The sequence below is a fragment of the Alosa pseudoharengus genome, unplaced genomic scaffold, assembly GCF_046254945.1.
Source record: "Alosa pseudoharengus isolate Yale_2024_CS ecotype anadromous, Long Island Sound unplaced genomic scaffold, YU_APseudo_1.1 YU_APseudo_1.1_scf_12, whole genome shotgun sequence".
NCBI classification, from domain to species: domain Eukaryota; kingdom Metazoa; phylum Chordata; class Actinopteri; order Clupeiformes; family Clupeidae; genus Alosa; species Alosa pseudoharengus.
The window spans coordinates 20,682,225-20,696,980 of record NW_027468587.1 but is presented as its reverse complement, the minus strand read 5'-3'; the positions used below and the strand labels follow the sequence as shown (position 1 = coordinate 20,696,980).

The 14,756-nt window shown below is 42.6% G+C and overlaps 1 protein-coding gene across 2 annotated transcripts in view; it reads right to left on the bottom strand.

The window, feature by feature from the left end:
* Positions 1-921: 921 nt before the first annotated feature.
* The window catches only part of LOC143119152 (mannosyl-oligosaccharide 1,2-alpha-mannosidase IA), a 198,983-nt gene continuing 185,148 nt past the window's right edge, over positions 922-14,756 (bottom strand). The window contains exons 6-12 of one of the 2 annotated variants that reach the window (XM_076280442.1): positions 12,512-12,639; positions 11,579-11,672; positions 10,041-10,156; positions 8,140-8,359; positions 5,292-5,464; positions 3,552-3,667; positions 922-3,033 (exon numbers count right to left, since the gene is read on the bottom strand). In XM_076280442.1, the coding sequence (XP_076136557.1) occupies positions 2,883-3,033; positions 3,552-3,667; positions 5,292-5,464; positions 8,140-8,359; positions 10,041-10,156; positions 11,579-11,672; positions 12,512-12,639 (998 nt within the window). In that variant the 3' untranslated portion in view covers positions 922-2,882. The remainder of the gene's footprint in view (positions 3,034-3,551; positions 3,668-5,291; positions 5,465-8,139; positions 8,360-10,040; positions 10,157-11,578; positions 11,673-12,511; positions 12,640-14,756) is intronic. The other variant, XM_076280443.1, reaches the window with a different exon arrangement.

Sequence of the window (14,756 nt, the reverse complement as noted above, 5' to 3'; positions counted from 1 at the left end):
TGGTGGGTGGAGTGGCGGGGCCCCTGTGTAAGATCTCTGTCAGTAGATGGTCGCTGACCTCGGGGCAAATACCGCAAGTGCAAAATCCATTTAACAGTCTGCCGCTCTCTGGGAGTGCCGAGATGGTCTGAGTGAGTGGCTCCTGGGGAAATTCGCCGCTAACCTTCTGCCTCCGCAATAAATCTACTTCATCAGCACCTCCTACCCTAGACACCAACCCCCCTCCCCCCCCCTCCACTTCTCCCCACTACTGTCCTGCAGATGTGCACGCTGTGACTTCACTCTGCCCTTCACCTATTTCTGAAGTGACGATGCTCTCTGTGCAAAATTAGGAGGGAGGAAGAGAGGGCAGGGCAGTGGTCCCTGGTGACCAGAACATTAGTCAGTTTTTACTGCAGCTGACTGGCAGATCACGTGGACAGTCAGTCGCGATCGGTTATTTAATAAATAAATGCGAATTACGAATGATAATAAAAAGCTTCTACCTTATGTGACTATTTTTTTTATATAAACTGTAAAAGAAAATATGTGTTTTCCCGCTGTATTTTCCATAAAGAGTAAAGTAAATTATGTACTTATTTCTGGAATTGACATCACTTCCTGGACTCGTCTGAGGCTGGTCTGTATGGGTCTGAGGTCTCTCAATGACTTAACCCCTACTTTTTTGGTTTTGGGAGTTTTGGTTGATTGGTTGATTGACCATGGAGGCTCTTTTAATGAGAGAAGCTTTCTGCTGAAAGAGGAGATGGGGGGCTATGGGAGCATCAACAGCTTTGGTATTAATGTGCTAGAGTACTCCACTGAGAGAGAGCATGTGCTCTTGGACGGCTCCTCAAGGACCAACTGAGTCAAACTGCGTTTATGGTAAACAACATCAAGTCAAATAGCAAATAAACAAACAAACACACAAACCACACATGATACGTTTGCAATTGTTTTAAATGTACAAAGTTGCACAGGTCTTTTACCAGTATTGGAAAATACTCAACAAGGAAAGACAGGTCAAATCAACGATAAGAATTAATAACAATAATTCATAGTAGCAGTAATTATAAGAAAACGTTTTTTTCTCCTCTCTTTTTACGGAAACACCTGAGGGAATCAAATGAAAAAAAAAAACAATGTATATATTAAAAGAATAAGAATGACATCATTATGCAAAAAATCAAGAAAATTCCCCCACCCCCAAAAGATGTAAAGAAAAGCAAAACACATTGATTAATACCAGGTATCACTCACATTCATTGGCTTTCTGTACAGCACATTCTCCCATATCTCTGTGTGTTAAATGACGGACAAAGAAAGATCCCTTGGTCCTCATGTCCAGACTCAGTTTTTTGACGAGACTTTTGACAAGAATTTCTCTCAGAGACAAAGAATGGTGCAAGGTATTGGCAAAAATGTGTTGGCAAAAGTATGTGTATACTCTATGTATTTGTGCATATGTGTGTGTATGCAGAGGAATATGTGTGTAAGTGTGTGTGTTCATACAACTGTTACTGACGGTGTCACACACAACAATTTGCCTGACAATGTGGCAATCCTGAGACTCAGTGCTCAGCGTGTAACACAGATATGAGCTCGTCATAACACAACACCATTAGCAGAAACAAACTAACAAACAAACAAACACAAAATAAACTCTGCACATGAAGGAAATGGTCAACCATTTCCGGAACTCTTCCTTGGCTGCCGTATCATTCTTTTCATCTGAAAAGCCAGCATAAACGATACCTTGAAAACTCATTTTACACATTACATTACTCTGAATCTATACATTTCTGAGGGAAAGATAAATCAATTCTACTTCACCTTTTAAAAAAATTGGTCCACTTATTTTCGAAAACAGAGACAGTGTTGAAAAGAAGCCATTTTTTTTTCATTGCTGAGTTGAGATTCACACAGACCCAGTAGATTCATGAACAGCACAACAAAGCTAACGCTAGTCTGGGAAATGTTCATCTGACACAAAGTCAATCAGCGTGTTTACTGTCTGTACATGTTTGACAGAGAAACGTTGGTATACTGTTGGCTGTAATCTGTGTGAATCACTCCCGGTGACAAAAACAATTAAAGTTTTCCATTCAGTGGAGAACAAATAATACTTTGGTCAGAGAGTAAAGTAAGCATGGCATGAAGATCAGAAAAGCTTGCGTTATGAGAAGAATGAAAAGTAAAAGTGAAGACTAGAAAAATCAAATGAAAAGCGCAGTGGTTCTCTCTCTCTCTCTTTCTCTCCATCATTTTCTCACACTATAACTCAATGTCACAACAATCCTCATACAAATCTGTGGATTATTCCATTCTTCTTTTTTATTTTATTTTATTTTTTTCCTCACGGAGGAAAGAAGGAAAGAAAAAAGGTGCTCTTCTCATGAAAGTCCTGTCTGTCTGATTGTCCGCAGAAAAAAAGAAATTTGCACCGGCGCCCCCTGTTGGCCTCTACAGAGACGTCTGGGCCCGAGGTTCTACAATCACGGCGTTAAATGACCAGACCCTTCGCTGGGAAGGAGCAGAGTGTCCGTCACAAGGCCCCTGAGGCCTCAGCCCTGTGTGTTGGTCAGCTAATGTGTGTATTGGTGGACATGTCCTTACTCATGGACGTTTGTACTGAATGTTTTGTGTGTTTGTGTGTTTGTGTGTGTGTGTGTGTTTGAGGGTGTGTGTGTGTGTGTGTGTGTGTGTGTGTGTGTGTGTGTGAGAGTGTGTATGTGTGTTTGAGTGTATGTGTGTGTGTGTTTGAGTGTGTTTGAGTGAGTGTGTGTGTGTGTGTGTGTGTGTGTGTGTGTGTGTGTGTGTGTGTGTGTGTGTGTGTGTGTGTTTGGCGTTGTCGGGTGTATAATGTCTGTATCCAGGTGTCGTTCGGAGCAGCTGTCGGCTGGCTACTCGGTTGTGGATTTGCCTGCGTTTTGGGTCCCAGTCTCCGACTGCAGACAATTCTTACGGACAACGGGGAGGGGATGAGCCTCCGTGTTGAACACCCAGTCCTCCAGTGACAGCAGGTCGTCATCCGAGAACAACATGTACAGATACCTGAGGGAAACAGAAAAGGACAGAGCGATTATGCCACAAGATTCAGATTCCACTTGTATAACCTGCAGTGAATGAACTAGTGTCCAATCCACAGTCTACAGCTCTCATTCAGTTAGAACAACAAAAATAACAGCATCATCCCTCTTAGCTTCCAAGGCTAGAAGAACATATGCACTGTAATAACAATATTGCACCTCTGTGAGGGGAAAAAAAGACAACGTTTTTTTTACCTCATTTAGGGATTGACATGAAACAAAAGTTGTTTGGAGCAAGAAAAATGTCTGTGTCTGCAGTTAGCTGAAACTTGGAGCCGTTATATATATAATTATCCATTTTCAAATTTTAAATGGCCTGACCCTACGCCACGCCTGAATTCAGGCACGTTGCCTGAGAACTTTTATGCCCTGGGGACTCAATGCATAAAGCACTCTCATTCTCTTCCCAATGCGTAGCTAAGGAACTCAACCCCTCATGGTGTGTGTGTGTGTGTGCAGGGCCTGTGAGTAAGACCTACTCACTTGAGGGTCTCTGCGAGGAAGAAGCTCTGCTGCATGTTGTCATGGCTGGCCACGGAGGAGTAGACATCTCTGATGCCAGAGAAGCCGCTCTCAGTGCGACAGTGTTTCTCCAGCGCCTACATGGGGACAGATCAACTGCATTAGCTCAAACAATTTATTTTAGCCTCTTCATACGTATATATGTAATAAATCCAAGCTAAACCTACCCAAAGCAAACACAGAGAAGTCTAAACAAAACAAAAAAAACTACATTTTATCACATACATGTATGTAACATATCTTACTCTTATGCTAAAATGTCACTACAAAACAATGATTATGCCTTCATGAAAATGACATATGTCAAACGTTCCAAGTTTTTGCTTTGGCATTTTAACAACAGCTACTGGGGCTGATTTTGTCATTTGCTTAAATACACACTGTAGCCACATTAATCTCTGTGTTTTGATTAGCGTCTACTGATGCATAGTAATCTTCTGAAAAGGACAGCAAGCCTATTAGCCCAGACAAATGGCAACTATCTGCAGAGCCATTAAGAATGGCCTTGATTTAAAAAAAAAATATATATATATATATAAAAAAAACATGAGATGAAATCATGTTGTTTATTTCATACACTGCTCTTGGTAATTATGTGACACACTAAATAGTTCAGCAGAGCAAACTGCAACCCGGAAAGCTAATTTAATAGGAGTCCAAGCCACCCATTTAATTTTGCAAAAGGTAATATCCTCTGAAAGCATGAGAGAGAACCTCTGATTGGGAATATCGCCAGCCAGCCAAGTCCTCGGATAAGTTTAATCAAAATAAATTTGAATCAATTCAGCACCTAACTAATGCAATTTCTAAATAAGCTTAAGGTTCTCCGTGCAAAAAAATCCAAACTCCCTCCATATTCTCACTGAGACCAATGCTATTATAGGACCCAAGTAGGTAAAGAATGGGTCCGTCTAGGGATGTTATACTGACTTACTGCTTCAGCTAACACAGCTTGAGTCTTACCTTATGTGACAGTGAGCACTTGGTATGTGTAAATATGTGAACTATGGGTGCATTAAAATGCATATCATTTAGTATATGTTTTTAACTTTTTTTTATTATTTTAATAAATACAATTTCTTATATAGCATAACACTTAATGCACAGATGACACTAGCCAAGTTTACATGGACTGTTTTTTTTGTCATTCCGAACTATTCCGAATGAAAAATATGTGCCATCTGTTACAGGGGGGTTTGTTCTAGTCCGATCAGGTGCTCTCAAGTGCTGTACAATCTTTGATCAGAAAAGCCGTTGCTGCTTTGCTTTTGCTTGAGAAGCTACAGAGGGCAACACGATTGACCGTATACATGGCTATTCAATTGGAATAAGAACGGAATACACCACACCTTTCATTCAGATTAAAATTTGGCAGATTTATTCCAATCAAGGTCTTTGTATGTTTTATTCCGATTGTGTGATAGAGAACAAACTATGCTGCTCATTATTTGAAAGGCATGGAATTCAAAATTCATACAAATGTGAGCTACAGCAGTCTAACTGTTTCCTAGTGGTGCCATTCCATCGAGACAAAAATTCAAATCGATTGCCTGAAGGTGAAAAGACACATTTCGGTGGGAACACCCCCTTAGTCATTCCGCTGACATTTTCAGTCTTGAGTGCTTCTGGTACAGCTATGTAACATGGTCAGCATGTGCTTTGGCCCCAAATATCGGAGATGCTCTGACACTCTTTACTCACCTCCACAGCTTCCCAGCCCCACTGACGATACTTGGGATCATGGGTCAGGCGCCACATGTACATGTAGCTCTCGATGACCTCGGGCCGCAGGATGTAGTATCTGTCGCTCAGGCGCGTTGCCGTGGCTTCTGCCCCTGCATCGAACCGGAATGCCTCTGGTCCCAGCTTGGTAGCTGATGTTGGATGCACAAGTAAACAGCAGTTTTTGTCTTAGATCAGATGTAAACATCAACATCTAACTATGATTAGTGTTCAAAGTATTAGACGGCATTAAAAGGTATGACTCCACTGAAGTCACCTAGTCTAACATCATGATATAATCACACCCACCACACATTTTATTTCTTTACAAGATAATTCCTCAAGATGATTCTCTTAACTCAATCACAGACCCTGATCAAATTGTAGCTGTATGTTTTTTTTCTGAAAACTGGATTGGAATTCAAGGCATAGAATAAAGTGAATAGCCTAACAAAAAATACATCTTGTCTGAAGCAAACTTAAGATTGCAAGGGTCCAAAAGATAATATTCAGGAATGTGGTTGCTATGGAACTAATAGCAAAGCGAAGTGACTCAATGTTTGCATCTTGATTCCACAGTGAAAGGAGTTCACAAAAGCATTTCTATGTGCAAATTACAATGGGAAAAGAATCAATATTGTTGGACATCATATTGCAGCAAGAGTGTTTGGCAAGGACATCCAAAAATGATGCTGAACTGCTTCACTTAATCCAACTCCCCAGAAGTTTTAAAATCCAATGTAATGCAAGGACAATAATAAATAGCTTTGCTGTTGCGTAAGGTTCTGATTCTCAGTATAGTTATAGTTATCTCCATAGCTCATTTAACAGACTTGCATCTGTTGTCTCCTCATGGCCATTTCATTCAGAAGGGCCAGGGTATGGAGACAGAAAGGGAGGATGGAAACAAAATGGACCTCTTAATGAAGCTCTTGCCAACGACACAACACAAAACAGAGCAAAACAAAATGCCCCTTCAGACTAATAAGCTTGACTCCACTGCAAGTAGTGATTTTCTAATGAGATGCTTGGTTTAAATCCATTAGTCAATTACGCTTCAGATGAAGGCTATAATAACTTGGTGCACATCTGTGTGACTCAGATGTGAAGGTAGGTGATACGGACTACAAACTAGGAGACACTGGGGCCAGCTCTGATATGGCTACACACGGGCAAATAGTGTGGACCAGCACCAAATTGCTCTGCAAAAAAGGTACCACTGTGGGAAGAAATGGACCAGGACATTTCTCGACATCGGTACAGCATTTCGATTGAGTTATAACTTTGTACCAAAATAAATGGTGTGTTAGACCTTTGACCCGTCACAGCAATCTTGAGTGATTGCCTTGAAATCAGAGCAGATCAACTGAGGATGAGGACACACTCAGGCAGCAGACTGAAACTGGGGTGTTATATAACAGTTTGCCTTTGTCAGACACTGCAGGAAAAGCCTATACACCTCCCTTGGGCGTGTGGGGGCTGATGGGTAATGAAAAGCATCTGCACTCCAGAAGCCTGATGTTTTGTTATGGCTAGAACCATGGTGATAGAAAGCTGTTTAATAAAACAGCGTAGCCCGCTAATGGCTAGGAGGTAAAAGACCATTCATCAAGAGGACTTCATCAATCTTCTTAGGGAAAGAAGATCTGAGCAACCACAAACCAAGCAGCATTCATCATGACTAAGAAAAACTCCACTCTGTAGTCTTCACAGGGTAATGACATCTGTGTTTACAATTAAGGGCTGGAGGTTTGAGAAATACTACATCTACTTCTTTTCGACAAGACCTATTTTGTTCTTGCATGTTAATGTTACAGTGATGAGAGTCAAGGATATCTAAAACACCTCAGCAGCCTTTCCAAAAGTAGCATTTGTTTTGTGCTGTATCCTCAGGTAAAACAAACCAAAACCAAATCTTATGTAATGTTCGGCATGTTGCAACACTAAATGGCTTCCAAACCTGATAACAAACCTGCACAGCATAGTGCAACAAGCACACAAGTAGGCATTTGTACTCTGACACTTTTTTTTAATAACTCCAGGTTTTGATCCATTGTTCTTCACAACTCTCTCCTGAGCCCTGACAAAAGAGGACTGGGGACTGATTTTCACAAAGTTTTACTGCGTCTGAAGTAGTGGCAGGAAAGGAAAGGCAAGGAGACAATAAAGAATACTTAAGCAGAACCTGTATTCTCCGCAGAGCGACAAAAGTTTCTGCTGCTCCGCATTACGTTTTACACCCATTTCCCCACTAATGCTTCATTGCAGATGACAGAAGATGTTAAACAACTTGCGCCGTGACTAGTGTTACAGAGACAAGAAAAAATGAAAACTAAGGCAGAAGAGCTAGGGAGAGGCGGCGAGAGAGAGAGAGAGAGAGAGAGAGAGAGAGAGAGAGAGAGAGAGAGAGAGAGAAAAAAAGAGAGTCTATCTCATTCAAAATGAAACGCTATGATTATGACATTGCCTGAAATCCATCTGAAGCCTTCAAATGGACTCAATTCTGACAACCTGACAGTTTCACGATTTTCAGCCATGTCATCCCAATCCCAAATCCCACACCAAACCAGAACCCTACTAAAAATGGAAAACAGCTACCAAACAGCTCTGTGTGGCATCAGATTAGATTGGTTTCCAGAAGGTTCCTCTCTTGGTAGGACAGGAGGAACATCTGTTTAGGCTTCAAGTTGTTTCCTCAGTGGACATTCTGGATTTTTTACATAGTAGACTGCATGTATTAACTGGTTCACTTGAAAACACAGGGCCCCCTTGATCTTATACCAGATCTTATAAACAAACCACAGAGTCGCCCCACCTCCCCTCTCACCTGAGCGGGCGTAAGATTCATGGCAGGTGTGGGTGATCTCAGCTGCCAGGTCCAAATAGTGTTGCCTCTTCTCCTGAGGTCCATCGTCCGCCCCGATGCCAACCATGCCCCCGGAGAAGCAGGCCAGGTGGCCCATCTTGTGGTCCAGGATTCCCCCTCTCCACTCGGCCAAGTAGGTCAGACCACCAGGGGATTTCTGCACCAGGTTGGTCTCTATAGCCTGTGGAGGAGATACCAAGGAAGGCCGGGCAGGTTAAGTGCTGTCAAAGATTGCTCTGTACCCAAGGGCTAGTCTGAGACTTGCGCTTACATGGTTATGTAAACGTGAATGGGAGAAACAGATGCCATATCATGGTGTCGGTGTCTGTGTGTGTGTGTGTGTGTGTGTGCGTGTGTGTGTGTGTGTGTGTGTGTGTGTGTGTGTGTGTGTGTCACATTACTTATTCTGCACAGGCTGTTCAAACAAGGTACAAAGTGAGCTCTTGTGTTGGTTGAGAGATGCGGTGACGGGAAGCACGGTCTTATTGGATCTGGCAAGGCACACACGCAAAGTTTTGAACAAAACTCTGTCATCAGCAGTGCATGCTCAGATTTGCTCTTTGAGTCGCTAGTACTTGCTCAATTTCTCTCTCTCTCTCTTTCTCTCTCTTTGTTTGTGTGTGTGTGTGTCTACATTAATATCTCAAATGATTTATGCATTGTAAAGCACATGCTCTGCACTTTCTAGGGAGCTGAAGTCAAGGCTCATTGCAATCCCATTCGAAACTCAGAGTGTGAGAGTTATAAATCTGTTCAAAACAAAGGACAGGGAAAAAGAGAAGAGAGAGAGAGCGAGAGAGAGAGAGAGAGAGAGGGGTACACAGCCAAATCTATATATCTGTCTCGTCCCGTCGTTGTCTCCCGGGCTGTGCTGCTGCGAGTCTCCTGCCAGTGGTTCTGTTCAGTGCTGCGCCTCCTAAGCCTCTGAGTCTCAATCTTTCCTTTGAGGGCGGAAAATGAACTAGGCCATCTCACGAGATCAGTCGTCCATGACTCATTGTTTTCACTCGTTCATCTCGTGTTCTTTTTCATTTTCTCTCATTCTCACTTTCACTCGCCCTGGCTTTCTCATTTTCCCTGCGCTCCCTATAGCCTTGTTTCCCATGTCATGATCAGTAAGGAAATATCCCTCACAACATACACACTCAAATCTGTTTTTCAGTCCACACCAACAAACTCAAAGACCTCGTTTGATGGTGCTGAATCCAGTGCTTAAATGAATCCATCTGAGACTCTTCCATTAGCAGCTATCAGTCATCCACAGCAGAGCTAATCTATAGCTAACAATACTTTATCCCAGCATGACAAAAACAAGCTATTAGCTCTAATTAGCTTTAGATGATGTTCGCTATGGTTTGAAGTTAATGCAATTGTATGGCCCACAAGTCATTTCTCAGACAAATTAGGGCAATAAAAGGTTACCCATACACATATTTCAGCAGACATTTGGTGCAAGTGCTGAAAAACATCTGCTCAATTATTTCTGATTCGTTTGGAGGAAGCTAAGATTCTTGGAACAACAGACGTCTATTTCTGGCTGTTGCATGAATATCATAGTGGCATCTTTGGCAAAGCTCAGAGTCAACACTACGTCACACAGGCTGTTTTCTCATTTATCCTGTGGGCTTTCTGCGGCCTCAATTACTTTCCCTCCCACACACACGACAGCAGTTATTGTTGCAAATTGACAATGGAGCCAGTAATCTGTTAGGGTGGCATGGCACGACGACTGATGATTGTCACAAACAGTCCCACCATTTACACGTCGTTACGGCTGGCCTGCATGAGGCGCTGACGGAGCTTGGGATACAGGATGGCGAGAGAATGGACAGAGGCTATAAGCGTGACAGTGTGCAGGATACCTCCAGAGCGTTGTAGTACATCGTCTTAGCGTCCTCATCCGTCTTGTCTGACATGAGATATGATTTGATCAGATACTCATAGAAGCTATCTCCCAAGCCTCCGATGGAAACGTGATCTAGGACACAGAAGAGGAAAGAGGGAGGGAGAAATATTTTGCATTGCATTGTGGACTTTGACACATGCCATGTTTCCGAGAAGACACAATAATTCAGAGTACAGGCCAGTATGATCTTACAAGAAGAGACACACAAACACAAACACACATACTCACACTCACACACATTCATATTTTTTGCAGGGACAAGAAACCATCAAATGCGGTATATTAAAATAATGTATTAGCAGCCATAATCTACATAAAGCTTACTGTATAATGTGTTGCTTAATCTTGACATTTATTGTTGGCATTAACACAAACAAAAGGCACTTGCAAACCAACACACAAACACATGCACAGTGTGGCAGAACACACACATACACACATACACACACACACACACGCATAACCACACACACTCATCCAACCTTGTCAACAAACAGAGCGAATGCTGTGCCCAGGTGCGTGTGTGAGATGTAACACCTCCACTAGAGTTATGAATGCCTGAGCTTGTTTTCTCCGGCTTGGTTTGTCCTCCTTTCCCTACACCTTTCCCTCTGTCTCCCTCTCTCTCTCTCTCTCTCTGCCTACATTACCTATTCATCCACAATAACAATTAACATGGCAAGCACTCGGATTACCCCTCCAAGCTCTGCACAGCCACCTTCTTCTGTGTTTTAGGTGAATCTGAGGGATTCAATTTCCCCAGGTAATGGGATTTGTTATCATTTTAATGGCCCCCGTGCCCCCTGTCTGTGGCTGATACTGAGACCGAGTTAAATGAACGACGAGAACGATGAACAGTACGGATGCTGCAGACCCACAAGCTCTGGTTCACATGGAAACCAAGGGCATTATTCATGCATTGATACTCCAATGCATATCCCACAGGCAGCGGCCAAAGGAAATGTCATGAAAATCAATTATACGATACAATACTAATTCTGGCCGATTCAAGAAAGGGCTATAGATTCTTTTGGAAGGTATAATGTGCTGTTTGTAATGATACCACATTATAGTGTGGAAATCATTGAATGTCTCGAGTACAAATTAGGCCTAATGAGAAATAAGAACTTTCTCTGTGTGTGTGTGTGTGTGTGTGTGTGTGTGTGTGTGTGTGTGTGTGTGTGTGTGTGTGTGTGTGGTATAAACAACAGGTTTACCTGTTGGCATTAATCAGGTGTGAAAGGACAATTTAGGGCTATTTTCTCCTATTGTGTTCTACCTTCCCCCTTGGTTTATCTTCGAGTGGTCCCTATTTATCTGCTCAACACAAACAAGATGCGACTGCTCCCTAGTACCTATTTGCATTCTTCAGCAAAGTTCCTGTGTCTACAGTTTTACAGTAAGCAGGAAAACAAAAAGATAGCGTGTCTAATTATTCTTATTTGCTTGCTAAATCCTAACATTGTTCATTGGATGAACAGAATTTATACTCACGTTGGACCCAGTTTCCACTGACAGGGCTGAGGAAGTTGGGGTAAAGGCCGTGTGGCTTCTCAATTTTGTTCAGAACTTTCCGGATATTCATTACCTATAGCACAAAGTCTCATCAGCATAACTTGTACATGACAAGTCCTAACTGAGAATGAAGTACAATAACACAGAAACTCTAAAAGGAACATTAAATATAACACTAAAACAAAGGATGATTCAATATTATTGAAATCCCTGCTGAAAAAAGCTAGGCTGGTTTTCTTCCAGCTCTTGTTGGTCTTTGCTGTTGTAGCTGGTTGGGCCACTAGGTAGACATGCTGGCATGACCATCTGAGGAAGCTGGTCATGCTGGTGTGACCAGCCTGTCATGTGGGATACACCTAGTGTAAGATGGTTATGCTGGTGACCAGCCTGCCATGCTTGACATTGTTGATGTAAGATGGTCATGCTGGTTTGCTCGAATGACCAACATAAGCTGGCATGTCCAGTTAAACCACCAATGTAAGACCAGCAAAAGCAGCTAAAATTACCAGCTTGAGGTGGTACGACAAGCAAAACCAGCTGAATTACCATAGATGGGTAAACCAGCAGAAGGTATGTTTTCGGAAGAGTTTTGCTGGTCTAGCTGGTCAACCATCATAGGGTGGTCAAACAAGCTGGTCAACCAGCAAACCACCTTAAGCTGGTCAGGCTGTTTTTTTCAGCAGGGATAGCAGATTGTCACTAAACATAGTGCCAAGGCAATGTGCTGTGCATCATGATAATATATATGCATATAATATAGAGGTGCTTTTCTACAATACAGAAGTGCATACAGTGTTTCAATACTGAACATTACAAAATAGTGAAAAACAGTACAGAATCATAGTGATTTGAATGAAAATAGAATATGCTGATCTCAAAGCTAAAGCAGTCGTTGCTGTGTGTGGCTCAGACCTTCTCTGTGTAGATGGGATTGTGGGAGAGCTCGGTGAGGTGCACGAACTCCAGGTGGAGGGACCCGAACTCGGCCAGGATGCTGCTGCCTGCCGAAGCCCAGCCCCAGCTCCAACTGGTGCCACTGCAACAGGAAGCACACCATACAGCGTGAACACCTTCCCACAGACACACAGGAACCATTACCTTCTCAGACACACAGGAACCATCACATTCTCAGACACACAGGAATCATCACCTTCTCAGACACACAGGAACCATCACCTTCTCAGACACAGTCAGGAACCATTACCTTCTCAGACACACAAGAACCATCACATTTTCTAACATATACACAAGAGTGACATGCTACTGGAAACAGACTCCACAGTGTGGAGATTTCTATTTAGTCACAAGACATACACACGAGGTACCATGCCATACACACAGCATACAATGAACACATGAAATTAACAGAAGAGAAACCCACACCATTCAATGAACACATGAAATAAACAGAAGAGAAACCCACACCATACAATGCACACATGAAATAAACAGAAGAGAAACCAACACCATACAATGCACACATGAAATAAACAGAAGAGAAAGATGCAGTTTATAAAGAGTAAAGTAAAGTGAAGTAAAGTGACTGGTATTTAGCAGGCCCTTTTATCCAAAGCGCTCCACTCAACATGATCACCTTCCTTTAGAAACACTGGAACCACACAGCAAACTGCATAGCACGAGCATCCCTTCCCCAGCACAGCAGGAACCACTCAATGTAGCCTGGCCAGGAAACCTCCCTCAGACACACTAGATGTAGCACACAGCAGGAACAATACCACAGCACAACTGCTCAGCGCATCATGCATCAAGAACCCCCCTAGACACACACCACAGTGACACAGTAGTTCCCAGGACCTGAACCACAGAGCGTGAACGGTTCCTCCAACACGCCACAGGAACCACACAGGCTACTGGTCTCACACACACACACACACACACACACACACACACACAAACACACACACACACACACACACACACACACACACACACACACAATTATTAGCTCAAACTTCTACTGAAAAAAAAAAAAACTCTTCTATCTTTCTCTATTCTATCTGAAAGTTCCTCTATTTCACACACAGGGCCCACCAAACTATCTTCACTGAACATCATCACAGCATGTAAATGTAAACACTGAGAAATGAGTATGACCAAAAGGGCTTGTTATCTATCTACTGTGATAAGCAACAAACCTCCAGCAGCCTCACAGAAAGGTAAGCTCATTTCCGATAACTAATTTCAACAACATTAAAATGAGATGCCACTACATGCAGAAGAAATTAAACCATGATAATTACCAACAGGGAACAAGTCAAGTAGTTGTTAATTGCAGCTATGGAGCAGTACATGGATGGCATCTACATGTAGAGCGCTTTTTCCTCATACAGGAAGTTTCCACCATTCTAATTACTGTACTTCCTCTGCTACTAATAATTACCTGTGTGTAGCTCATCTGTAAGAGCTATGAGCGCTAAGAGTCACTACACAAGGGTCATGGATTCAATGTTTAGCGAGCACACATAGGAGACTAATAAAATCTTATATCTGTGCAACACTATCATTAGCTTTAGATGAAAGCCTCAACTAAATGAGGTGATGCAATGAAACACCACTGAGTAGTCCTACATCTGTCCTCTCTCTTTCTTTCCAACAGAGATACTTTTGCTCTGAGGAGAATGCGAGACGAATTCCAGTAAGGAGAATGCACCGTTCGAGCGCGGCCGATACAGAGTGGGTACCCATCTTGATGTTGTCTCTTGATGTCCGTTTATCCCTGACTCCCTGGTGCTCGTCTGCGGGTACTGTCTGTGAGAGCGTGGTCAATTTTGCTTCCTTTAAAAGGGCCGGCTCCAGAAACAACAGCAGCGCTCTCTCTCATGTCTCAGAATGAACAATCAATAGCAGTGAAATCCTCCAGGGGCCAGCGCTGGAAAATAACCTCCCGTGCACTTCTTAGATAAACACGGCCATGGCAGATCACTCGCAGGAATGCATCACAGCACAGACAAAGCACTGGCGAACTTACAAAGCATTCTACAGACATTACAGTGCTTTTGTTGTGAAAATAAAACCCTTTTACCTAGTCATTATGTGTGACTCATGTTTTAGAGACAAACTTTCTCATTTCTTGGGTTAAACAAGTTCTACGATTAATCTCACACAGGCTATATGAAGTTGTTAAGTGATCACTTTA